Genomic DNA, 13,379 nt, shown 5'->3' with positions numbered 1-13,379 from the left:
GACAGCATGTTAGCTGGGTAAAACAATCACATAGTTATTTATTGACCTTTGCAACACCTTAGAGGGGCTGACTGGCCTCTAGAACCTCCCTGATCCCAACGGAGCTGATTTCCATATAAGAAGTGCTTTCTGCAGAACTCTTGTCATGTGTCCACCCAGCTGCCAAGTGAAACAAAACTCTGTTAAAATGAAATTTGCAAACATCAAAGAACACTTGAGATTCCAAGTTCATGGTGTAACTATATCAGAACACAAGGATCTACCCCTCCAAGGGCATTTCCACACCTGGCCACCATCATTGTTAGTCTTCTCCAGGTAGGCTCGCGCATGCCCTGTGGGAACCTGTCTGAAGTGCAAAGAGTTGAACAAAGCTCCCCTCACTTTTCCATTTTAAAAAGAAGGGAGGGAAGGAGGCAGGTAAGACAAAGATCAGCAGGGCCCCCAGCTATCACCATACCTTCACATAGGTTGGATCCCACTGGAGACATTCCTTGGCTGCCACAAATGCCTCATTCCATTTCCCGAGGCTGTAAAATGCATTGGATTTGTTGCACTGCAGCACAGCCAGCTCTCTGGGAGGAATCCTGTTGAAAAGAACAGACTGGTAGTCAGTAGAGCTATCTTTCTGCAAATACAGAAAACCACCCTTGAAGGCCCAATTCTGGGGCTGGCTGCCACCATTTCCAGTTAATGTTCCAATTACACCAATCACATCTGGCCCTCCAGCCCCCCAGCCTGGGGCATTTGCAAAGTACAAGCCTGTCCCTCCTCACTCCCAAATAGTCTGCTCCTTTTTTGTGACAAATGTTTTCAATACCTTGGTTTGACCTCTTACTGATCTCCACAGATCTTTTCATGTTTAGAGACCATATTGGCAAAGATGCTGTGAAAATGGTGACTAGTCCTAAGGATGGAGAGGATGGGAGATCCCACTGAGCCTCAGCAGAGTCTAGACACTGCCTGGTGCAGTGTGGGGTGAGTCCTTCCACATGCCTGTCCATGCTAAATGGATGCAGAGCTTATCACAGGAAGGGCCCTTCAGAATATGTGACCACACCATGCCCACGGACCTACAGCAAGAGGTGCAGGATGAGCACTGTTCTAGTATAGAGGCAGGACCCCAGACCAGAATGCAAATGGAGCCCACATACCATGGGGTTAATCAGCACTGTCCAATATGGTAGCCACTGGCCATGTGTAGCTATTCGTATTTAATTTAATTTAAATAAAATTTAAAATTCAGTTCTTCTGCTGTACTAGCCACATTTCAAGTATTCAATAGCAAAAGTCTATATTATAGAATATCTTCATCATCATAGAAAGTCCTTTGGACAGAACTAGCCTAAGTATTGGAAGTTCATAAATCAAGTTTGCAAAGTGTTCAATAAAATACATTCTATCTTCCCACCTTATAATAACCGGTTCAAATTCAGAACTACAGGACTATACCCCTGCCCACTCCCTCTACCGCAGCCTTCATCTAGCACTGCAGGAGGCATGATTCCAAGTGCTATCCACACCCTGCCCTTGGTCAGACCTCAGAAGAACAGGCTGCAGGTAGGAGGTCTGTGAAGGCCCTAGGAGCAGAGTCCATGGGCAGGAATCCCAGGGTCCTGGTACTCAGATGAATAAGGGACAGGTGAGGCTAGGTAGGGAGATATAGATAGGAAGCTATGGGATCAGGCTCACAGAAATCCCCAAAATTCTGAGGTGTAAGGAAACCAGAGATAACGGAACAAACCAGACCACTCTGCCCTATGTGTCTTTTTTATGACAGTCATATGTGACCAACAAAGCATAACCAGACCCCCCAAAAAGAAGGCATTAAAGATGTTATCACCAGTCCTTACTCAAACCAAGACATCACAAAAATGATAAGGTCAAAAGCTGCCTGGTCAGTTCTAAATAAAAGACTGTCAGTGGAGGCCCACGTTGGCAACCCTGTCAGGTACCCCCTGAGAGATTTTTCTGTATTCTTGCTTAATAAACTTCTGTTGCTTTACCCATTCTCCTTCGTTGAAGAAATTCATTCTTCAACTCTGTGAGCCAAGAACCTAGCTCTCCTGTTTCAATAGTGTGGACCAAAGGGGAGGAAAAACTCTGGGTGGGTAAAGTCTTTGGCCCCACAGATTCCTGTGGGGTGGGCACAGCTAGAGGGAAGCCACAGAAGGGCCCTCTAAAGCATATCAAGGCAAGTCCCTCTTGTCTGGGTCTAGGGATAATACTACAAAGTTGGTGCCAAAACCACATCAAAATTTGAAGATAAATGCAAAGTGTACCACAATATGTCAAAGCCCAGGTGCCACTGAATTCAAGACACATGAGCAAAAAAAAAAAAAAAAAAACGCAAGGCTAATACTTCTTTTTATTGAATATTTTCATTGCAAAAGTACTACAAATCACTATAGAAAAGTTAGGCAATGCAAATAAGTGTAAATAAAAAGCAAAGTAAAAATCACCTCTACAACTGCCCATACTCAATGCTTTATGTCTCCAGCTTCTGTCACTGCCCATCGTTCCCTCTAGTGAAGGGATGAGGCCCCCCAGGCACAGAAGAGGTAGTACGGCAGTCAGTGGGGGGTAATGGCCAAGGAAGTTATGACTGCAGGTGCCCAGCCCAGACACCCTAGCCAGTGCAGCCCTCCCCAGCTGCAGTGAGCACTGGCTGTCACTAGGGGCTCCCAGTGCCCTGTTCTCAAGATTTGCCCTCAGCCAGACGGGAGCTGACTTCTCCCCAGGAAGTTAGGCCCCTGCAGCAGACTAAATTGTGCCCCTCCATCCATACGTTGAAGCCCTACCCACCAGTGTGATGGTATTTGGAGAGGGGACCTTTGGGGAGGTAATTAGGTTTGGCTGAGGTGGGGCCCTCATGATCAGATGAAGAGGCACCAGAGAGCTTCCTCTCTGTCGCTATCTCCCCACCATGTGAGGTCACAGTGAGAAGGCAGCCATCTGCAAGCCAAGAAGAGAGCTTTCACCAGAAACTGAATTGGCTGGCACTTTGATCTCAGACTCACCAGCCTCTAGAAGTGTGAGAAATAAGTTCCTGTTGTTTACTCTGCCCAGTTGGTGGTAATTTTGTTATGGCAGCCCAAACTGACTAATACAGTCCCCCTGCTTAGGACAACTTTCAGGCGCCAGGCAGCCTACAGTCAATGGCTGGCTGACATGGAAATCAAAAGGTCATCTCCCTTGCCCCAAAGTGGTACCAGCTTTGCAGTACAGCTACTGTTCCAGAGCTCCCCAGGCAATCAGGCTGAAGCCACCTCCAGTTGACACACCCACCATCCCTGCTTGGAGCCTTCCCCTGCCCCATCCTGCTTCCCTCCATCCCCTTCTACTGGGAGCACTTGCTCAGTAAATCACATACACCTAAAATAAATCCCTTTGTCAGTTGGCAGTGACAGGAAGGTAGGCAGCAGGTAGACAGGCAAGGGGAGCAGTGTCAGGAAGGTCATGAAAGAACATGTGAGTCAAAGTCCCATTAGGGACCCCACAGTGTGGGGTCAGTCTACAGCCATAACCACTACACAACATCTCCTCTTTAAGAAAGTCAGATTCTTCGTGCTCTTGACCCAGCTCTGACACAGCTATGATCTGAGCCAGGAGGGGCAGACTTACAGGCCCAAATCAATGACACTCAACTCACATCCAGCTAGAGGGTAAGCACCAAGGTGAAGGAAGGTAGGAAGGGGGAGCTATGATTCAGGAATGTCACCCAGTGGCATTTCCCAGTACAAGTGTAGGCTGCATACACCCCACAAATGCCTCCTCTAACTGGAGCTGTTCCCAAAGTATGGTGTGGGAACCTCGAGGGGCCCTAGGACCATTTCAGGCAGCCCACAAGGTCAAGTATTTTCACAACAGTAGCAGGCTGAATAGTGGTCCCTAAAGAATATTACCTTTTCTTGGCAAAAGGAACTTTGCAGATGTGATTAATTTCTAAATCTTCAGGGGTGATTATCCCAGGGTAGGATTCAATCACAAGGATCCTTATGAGAGGCAGACAGGGAGAAGATAAGGCTACAGAACAGGAGACAGATACAATGCAACAGCACACTGGAAGGATGCACTTTTACGATGAAGTAAGGGGCCACAGGCCAAGGTGTGCAGACAGCCACCCAAAGCTGAACAAGGCAAGGAAATAGATTCTCCTCTGCAAAAGCCCAGCTCTGCTATGCCTCAGTTTTGGCTTCATGAGACTCATTTCGGACTTCCACCTCTAGAACTGTAAGGTAATAGATATGTATTGTTTTAAGCCACTAAATTGTGGTAATGAGCTACAGTGGTAAAGAGGAAATAAGACATTATGTGCCTTTTTCACACATTCTCTCATACGTGTTCAGGGAATCTTCCGGAGGCTACACAATGTATAATATCGTACTGGATCGCATGCAGAAGCAAATATGAGAAGTCAGATGTCTTCTATTGAGACAGATGTTAGAGAGCTCTGCAAAAATGAAAAATGTGCCACTCTCACAAAATTTTTGGGTTTGGAAAATACGCTTATCTTCCACATTATCACACATCTATCATACTACGCTTATATTTCACACTTATCTTAACACATTAAAATGTGTTACCCAGGTTAACACAGAATGAGCTCATTATTGGCATTTTAAGTAGGTGGATGAATACATATTTTAAATTTATCTCAGTTCTAAGTTCAAATCCAGGCTACATTGATGGCTACAACTTACATAAACAAAAGCTTTCAGGGGTCCTCTGTAGTCGTGAAGTGTGTTATGGTCCTAAAATGTTTGGGCACAGGTTGACTTGAAGCTGAAGGGGCGGGGGAGAGGTGAGCCTGAGCCCCCCTGGGGTACACACCACCATAGCCAGGGGACAGGTGGCACAGATAATCAGGAAAATGAAACAAATGACAGCTGAGAGCTCGGGGACTTGGATCCTCCCAGGAACTTTGATACCCACCACCAGACAAAGGGGAAGTTCTCCAGCATTTACCAACAGTCTCCCTGTGTTTCACTTTCTGTTTCTCTATGATTTAGTCTTCTCTGTGCCATTTCTGAGCTCATGCATAGGAAGTGGGAAGAAAGAAAACAGAAACTGGGCGGTGTGATACGAAATGAGAAGAAAACAGAAGTGACAGGGTGAGTTTCCATTTACTTAAAAAAACAAAAACAAACACCGAAGGTGGGGAGTAAATCCCAGCACTTACCCCCAGTGGTATAACTGCAGAAGAATCTGGATGGCTTCATCATACTTTCTGATGGCCAGAGAGAAGTTCCCATTCTTTAGAACCTGGTTGCCAGATTCTTTGAGCAGCTCAGCGTAAGCTGTGGGATCCATCCTGTGGGGAGACGGAGGACGGAGTTAAGGCTCTCTGCCAAGCCCTGTGTGGGGCCCCGGCTCTAGCCCTTCACGTCTGCATCACTGGGAGTCAGAGAGGCAGTTTGTTCACTCTGGCCCCACCCACCTGCGGAGAGCACATCCTGACAACGCCCCTTGCCACCAGGGGACCAGGACAGGGCATCTGATGAGACCATTTCTCCCCCAGTTCTTTTCTGACCTAGGTGGCAGCGACCAGAGGAATGCCATTTCTTCAGGCACCGAGGGAGCAGGCTGCTGCCACCCACGAGGCAGCTTACACCCCTCGGGTAGCGTCCACCCCCAGAAGGGGCAGCTATTCTCCAAACTGGCACTGTTGTTCCTTTCTTATTTACCCCCTGTTATGGCCCAGAAGGAGGCACTGTCCTCACTGTTCAGATGAGGAAATGGGCTCACTGAGGTTCAAATCACTTTGCCCAAGGAGCTGCTAATGGCATTCCCCGGTTCTGACCTCACGTCTGTTTCTGCTCTTGACCCCTGCGTTAGATCGCCTTTTGGTACAAGAAAAACTCAGTGGACAGTCCTTGCATTCTCTTGGGAGGGGGAAAAGCAGTGCTGAAGGCCTCCGTGTACAAGGGCCTAGGACACCGAGCCACAACCACTGCCTCTCCTGCCCTCCTCCCTTCCTTAAACACTATGAAATAAGCCTCAAAAAATATTTGTCACTCAGATTACTCCTTTCAGGTCATAACTTCTGTCTTATTCATTTTTGTAGCCCTACAGACTAGCATATGGTGGGCACTTAAATATTTGTGGTGTAACCGATTGGAAGGCCAGCTCCAGAAGGTTGCCTGTTACGGATTCTCTGTGGTGTGGCCTGAGGAGTCAGAGACAGGTGCCCAGAGACCCATCTGCCTACGGAGTCCAGGAGTGTTTGCTGAGCAAAGGTAGTGGAAAGGAGAGGTCTTGGGAAACCTCGAGAAGGAGCCACCAAGGAGGCAGAGAAAAGGTGGGACTCAGAAGAGATGCCCCTTCACATCTCCTCCTCCCAGGAAAGGCAAGGTGGGAAGGGGAGTCTGGATTATGAACAAGGACAATTCCCGTGTTTGCATATGCCACACAGCTGGGAGTTGGGGGGGGGGGGGGTCACATAATCCATTGGAGGGGTCTAACATTATTGATCTTAGATAATGATTATTATTATTATTATCGTTTCAAATCTTGGTGTGGGGTTCTGGAACAGGGCGAGCAGCAAATCTAAACAGATACAAGTGATGGCCTATTTTAAACCCATATGAGCTTACGAGGATAGGGTTTTGGAATGGCACTGCGTTCCACAGCCAGAGCTGTGAATCTGAATTGAGGCTCACGGTTTTTAAACAGGTCAGAGTACAAAATTTCACCCATACTTTCCATTAAATAATCTCTCAATTCCATGGCTCAAATTTATATAGAGATGATGGAGTTGAACATGAAGAAATGTTCAAGAATTGATTGACTACAGATGTAAATATGTTTCTCTTCCAAGTATTGTCAGCTATCTATCCAGTTTTTTAAAATGGCCATGATTAGACAACTAGGAAAAAGAAGTCACCATTAACCACCGACAGATTAATATGCCTCTTTTAATTTTTTTATTAAGTAATCTGTATGCCCAACATAGAGCTCAAACTCATGACTCTATGATCAAGAGTTGCATACTCTACCAACTGAGCCAGCTTAGCACCCCCATGTCTCTTTTAGAAATACCTTTCCAGTGCAAGAAAAGGCCAAGAATTTGTCCAGAATGTGTAAGGCCCTAAACACACAATTCACATAGGAATACAAATAATTTCTAAATATATGGAAAATGAATAAACAGGATCCCACTCACTGATGACCAAAGAAATGAAGAATTACAGCAAGGTGTCACTGGAAAATACTTTTAAAAATGACCTCAGATGTTGGGGGCTGTCATATGCTGTTTACAGGGGAAATATACTACATCATGGATAGATTTAGTCTCATAGATATTTACCACAGTGAAAAAGTGGAAATAACCCTAAATGTCCTATAACCCATAATGGATTTGAATCAGTTACAGAATATCCATATGCCACAAGACCACACAGTTAATTCAAAAATCAAGTTGTAAAAGAATACGTAATGATTGGCTAAGTTAGTAAATGAAAAATGCAGCCTACACAAATAGGTGTATAATTCCAAACTGAATTTTTTTTAAGATTTTATTTATTTACTTGAGAGAGTGAGACAGAGAAAGAGCCAGCACAAGCAGAAGAGGAGGGAGGGCAGAGGGAGAGGGAGAAGCAGACTACCTGAGGAGAAAGCCCGATGGGGGCTCGATCCCAGGACCCCAGGATCATGATCTGAGCAGAAGGCTGACGCTTAAGCAACTGAACCACCCAGGCACCCCCTAAATTGAATTTTAAACACACACGACATATTAAAAATATGCCAAAATGCTAACTAACAGCCACACCATTGGGATTAGGCAGGGTTTTAATTTTCCTTCTAGTGTTTTTCTGAATTTTCAACTGTTCTACAATGTACACCATTAATAATCAGGACATAAATGTTATTAAAATGAGACTCTTTAAGGGCTTACTGAAGAATTCAAACACAAAACATTTCTACTGTATTTATACATACAATAAAACTATTCATGTCAGAATTTGGGGTATTTTTTATACTCCTCTAGACACAAAGAATGAGCTCTTAATGTTAGGTAAGCAAACATCAGAGGTATTCCTTTGCTTGTTTCTGCTTTTTCTTGGTAAAAATCACATCACAGGAAATAGGGGGATTGCCAACCACACAGAAGGCTTTTTGCTTCTTAATAGGATTTATTGGCAATCACATTCTCATTACAGGGAGGAATGTTTTACATCTCTTCCTTAGAACACAGAGGGCTCAGCTGTTGGATCTTTTTTCTTTTTTAACAACTAGGCAGTCTGTTTATAGGATGAAATTGTTGAATACAAGTGGTAATGACAATGCTCGATATGTTCTGAGCAGCTCCTATGTGCTCTCCATCAATCATGCCATTTCATTCTTACAAGAAAGCTCATGAAGCAGTCATGATTGTCCCCATGTGACAGGGAAACTGGGGCTATTTGTCACAATTACATGGAAGGTGGCACTGGAATCCAAACCCAAGTGGTATGACTTTATACTCTGAAAAACCAAGACAGAGGGTCAAAGGTCAGCACCCAGTCAATCCCCAAGACATGTGATGATTTGGCTGGCACCCAGCGCTCACTTCCAGTTTCAGTGGTGGTATGAAAGCTAAGAGTAGACATAGCTTCATTGCCGTGGTGCGGCTTTCATTCACTTTCACTGTATCCTTATCAGAATTCAAGGTCCAGTTGTGGGGAGGTGTCGTGGGCTGCTCAGTTACACCCAAGGAAGTTAGAAACAAGAAAAATACAAATGCACTCAGTAGATTGTCAAACAGGCAAATCTGAAGCAAAGCAGATCCAGGTTGCTGTGGCTTTTATTACCTGCTGCATATTACACAGGAAATTCTATAACTGAATTATAGGAGCAGAGCAAAAACTGCAAACAGAGGTGGGCTTGGGGCCACTAATATGGGCAGAAGGAGGCTTCATCTTCATACACTATTTGAGTGCCACCCAAAATCTTGATAGAAAATTCATTTTTCTTGTTTTTTGTGGGGGTATTTTTCCCTTACTTATTAAAATCGTTTCAAAAGACCCCAAAAGCAGTAAATGATCTAAGATGAACTCTGAAATGCTGGGGATAGAGACAACTCCAAACGAGGCCAGGGAGAACAGTTCTTAAAACTGACTCCTTCCTACTCTCCATAGGAGAAAAGGCAGCCACAGACAGTCTGGGATAAAAATCCAAAGTCAAGAGGCACTTGGGTGGCTCAGTCAGTTAAGTATCTGACTCTTGGTTTCAGCTCAGGTCTTAATCTCAGGGTTGTGAGTTCAAGACCCATGTTGGGTTCCATGCTGGGCATGGAGCCTACATAAAATAAAATAAAATAAAATAAAATAAAATAAAATAAAATAAAATAAAATAAATCCAAAGTCAGAACTCATTCTGGGGAGCCCAATTTGTTTTCTTTGTCTTTCTTTCTTTTTTCCTGGGTGCAGAGACATAAATGCAGAAGCAAAGTAGAGATTTTCTTAAGAAACTCACTCACATTTTTATAAAAGGCCTGTGGAAAAGTATGAATTACTGGATCCAAGCCCCTACACCTGGGTATTTAAACAGAACAAGAAAGAGCAGACCATTGTGTTGGCCCCTCTCAGCTGTCTCACCAGCCTGCCCCAACCCATCAAAGCCCAGCTCAGTGACCTGCCATAAACCCAGGGTTGTCCCAATCCAGCCAATCCCCGTTATCAATCAATTTTAAATTATTCCACCTCAATTTATAGCCTCATTTATCCCCAACTACATGTACACCAAAGTCAAGATGGTGATTTGAAAAGCAGCTGATTTGTCCAGCTCCAAACTGCCCCTGTGAAATTTTATCCTAAAAGCCATCCATACTCCTAGCAAAAAAGTAAACACCACAAATATCTACCTCCCTGATATGCAGAGTCTCTTGATTGTTTTTAAATCTATGCCTCTTTTTGGCATATAACATTAGAGAATATAACATTAGAATATGGAGGGCGAGGCAGATCTCTCTTGAAAGTGATATTTAAAGCCAAGATCCAAAAAATGAATAGTTGGGGTATTGAAGGGTAGCGCAAGGAGAATGGTATATGCAAAGGCTCTGAACTTCACAGTTCAAGAACTGCCAGGGGTAGGGGACAGAAGTAAGGCTGGGAAGAGGTAATGGCCACCAAGAGAATGACCTGCAATCATGAAGGCCACCTGAGGGTCCTAGAACTCATCTTAAATGCAATTGGAAAAGCAGCACTGTCCATTACAACTTTCGATGATGCTGGGAATGTTCTGTTCTGTACCATCCAATACACTAACCACTAGCTATTACACACTGGAAATATGGCTGCTACAACTGAAGAAATGAAAATTTTATTTTATTAAATTTTCACTAACTTTAATGTATATATCTAATGTGACCAGTGACTGCTACCCTGGACAGAGCTAGAGGGTTTTGAGCTGGGGATAAATTAAAAACTAACTGCATTGTGCTAGTCCCAGGCAAGATGGGGAGAAATGGGCCAATGGAAGATAGATTTAGGCAGCAGATGGACTTCAGGGGAGGAAAGGGCAGGAAAAGTCGACTCCAAAGCTTTAAGTCAAATTTTACCATGCATTACAGAAATAGAAGCTCCAGTTTCAAACATAAATACGTATAATGTTGAATTCTCCTCTACCCATACACAGCCTGGTCCCTGAAGATAGCACTTCTGATGACCCTGAACCAAATGGGGCAAAGTATGTGCTCTCTGAAGTACACAATGTTGGAAACACACCAAAGACTGAGAGTGGATCACCTGTGACTATCAGGGATGTAGCAAATAGAAATCTATTCTACAGAGGAAAAAACAGAAGTATTGAGAGAAAATCTTCTCTACCATTTTTAAATGATTTTATGAAACTTATCTAATTTTTAAAGGATGATACTAATGTGAGAGTAGGCAGACCAGTGGAACAAAACAATATACAGAAACAAATATAGACTATGAAAAAACTTCACGTGGGATAAGGATGGCTTTTTAAGGGGCAACTGGGTAGCTCAGTTAGTTAAGCATCTGCCTTCCGCTCAGGTCAGGATCCTGGGATCAAGCCCAAGGTCAGGCTCTGCTCAGCAGTGAGTCTGCTCTCCCTCTGCTGCTCCATCTGCTTGTGCTCACTTGCTCGCTCGCTCTCGCTCTCTCTTGCTCTCTCTCTAATAAATAAATAAAATCTTCAAAAAATAAAAATTTTAAGAAAAGATCATTTTTTAATAGATGGTAAAAGAATGAATCACTTTGGTATAACTGGCTGGATATCTGGAAAAGAAATTAAATTTCTAACTTGTACCATGTGGTAGGCTGAACAGTAGACACACACGCCCCTACCAAAGATGCCCACACCCCAAAGCCTAGAACTTGTGACTCTGTAGATGTAATTTAAGATTATACACCTTTAGACAAGGATATCATCCTGGATTACCTGGGTGAGCCCAGTCTAATCATATGAACACCCAAAGCATGAAACTTTCTCTGACCAGAGTCAAGAAGATGCTAGAAGAAGACAGGAGAGATGCAACAAGATGTGGAACTAGAGAAAACCCAGACGCATCACAGACTTCCTTGATGATGGAGAGGAGGCAACATCAAGAAGAAGGTAGGTGTCCCTGGAACCTGAGAGAGACCTCTGGGTGATAGTCAGTAAGGGCACAGGACCTCCAATGCTACAGCTGCAAGGAACTGGATCCTACCAGCAATATGAATAAGCCTAGAAGGTGCTTCTTTGCAGACCCTCCCAGTAAAAGCCCAGTTAGCCAATACCTTGACTTCAGTCTTATGGAACCTGCCAAGTTAACCCAGACTTCTGAACTACTGACAGTGACACAATTCATTTATGTGGCCACCAAGTCTGTGATTGTTATGAGAGAAATAGAAAACCAATACAAATTGTGTAATAAAATGCACAGCAACATAAAGAACCTCAACAATACCATGATGAACAAAAGAAGCCAGACTCAAAAGAATGTATATTGTGTGATTTCACTTCAGTGACGTTCTAGACCTGGCAAATCTAAGAAATGAGAACAGTGGTTGCCTAAGGAGGGAGGGCTATTGATGGGAAAGGGGAATGGTTGCACTTTTGCAGGGAATGGAAATGCTCTATAGTAAAGCTCATTGAACAGTACACTTAAAATCTGTGCCTTTTATTACATGCAAGTATCTCGTTTTAAAAAAATGATTGAAAAAAAGAAATCATAAAAGCAGTAAGAGAAAATATACATACAAATTTTAGATCATCTGCAACTGCTCCAGGAGGAAATTTGGGAATACTGAGCCAAGTGACACATACATATAGCCTTTGACCTGGCAATTCCATTTCTGGAAACCAATCGTACAGACTGCACACACCGGAAATGGAAAATGTACAAGATTATTCACTCATCAAATTGTAGTTATAAAAGCCTCGGATCAGTCCATTAACAGGAGGCTGGTTTAAGAAATTACAGTGTAGCCCCCCACAAAAAAAAAAAGTCTTACAGAAGTGTTTAAAAAGGAAAGAAAAATAAACAATGAAGATGCTTTCTATGTACTGATCTGGGATAATCTCCAAAATACTTTGAAAAAAGCAAATGCAGAATAGTGTATATATCACATTACCTTTCCTACAAGTTAAAAAAAAACAAAAAACGAGGGAAGAGCTGAATAGAATTGATATTCGCATTTGCCTACATGTGCATAAAGAAGTTCTGGAAGGATCCACCAGAAATAAAAGTATTCACCTTTTTGGGGGGATGGGGTTGTGGGCAGAGGAGAGAGACTTACTCTCTCCTTTCCATGGTAACTTTTTTGTATTTTTTTGATTCTTGAATTAGATCTGTTCAAAAAAATTTTAATGCCATGAAAAATATGGAATGTAACCTTCACATTCAAGAAGGAAGGCCACCCTAATGATAGCAAAAGCAGAAACCATAGACATACATTCATAAAAAACTTAAAACTTCTGTACATCAAAAAGTCCCCAAAATACCCTGCGTCAGCAAGATGATAGGGTGGAGAGTCACTCACAAACAGCTGATGTCTGGGTAAAGTGGTGGGGCATCTGTCTATGGAAATAAATGCACATACTTCCCCACATCTAGTTAGCTAATTCGGAATGTACTCTACAAACATATTTCTTTCAAGTACATGAGGATATTAACTGCCTTGTCCTTTATGAAAGCGAAAGCATGATACAAATCCAAAAATCCAGTAAGTGGAGACCTTTATACAAAGAAAGGTGCAGCAGCTGAGTGCAGAACTCAAAACAGTTGTTAAAACCATGAAGCTGATCTAAATAAGAGGAAGCCATGTCAAGATGTGCAATGAAGGTGAATAAAGCAAGCTAGCGAACAATTTGTAGAGCTCTTGGAGAGCTTAAGGATATATCTGTGTGTATATGTGTACACCTGACCCACTGGAAGAATTTCTGGAAGGCCT

General features: G+C 43.3%; 1 protein-coding gene and 1 long non-coding RNA gene across 3 annotated transcripts in view; one reads left to right on the top strand and one right to left on the bottom strand.

The window, feature by feature from the left end:
* Positions 1–13,379, bottom strand: part of TRANK1 (tetratricopeptide repeat and ankyrin repeat containing 1) — a 99,905-nt gene that overhangs the window by 75,505 nt on the left and 11,021 nt on the right. The window contains exons 2-3 of the mRNA XM_072793442.1: positions 5,180–5,311; positions 458–584 (exon numbers count right to left, since the gene is read on the bottom strand). Of these exons, the coding sequence (XP_072649543.1) occupies positions 458–584; positions 5,180–5,311 (259 nt within the window). The remainder of the gene's footprint in view (positions 1–457; positions 585–5,179; positions 5,312–13,379) is intronic.
* LOC140614280 (uncharacterized) lies at positions 4,987–12,043 on the top strand. 2 transcript variants are annotated; one of them, XR_012015170.1, is made up of 3 exons: positions 4,987–5,111; positions 6,065–6,298; positions 11,444–12,043. It is a non-coding gene; the product is annotated as an uncharacterized lncRNA (long non-coding RNA). The 2 variants fall into 2 exon arrangements; XR_012015171.1 differs by having other exon boundaries at positions 6,065–6,351.

This window comes from Canis lupus, chromosome 22 (genome assembly GCF_048164855.1).
Source record: "Canis lupus baileyi chromosome 22, mCanLup2.hap1, whole genome shotgun sequence".
Taxonomy (NCBI): domain Eukaryota; kingdom Metazoa; phylum Chordata; class Mammalia; order Carnivora; family Canidae; genus Canis; species Canis lupus.
This window is presented reverse-complemented; position numbering and strand designations above follow the sequence as displayed.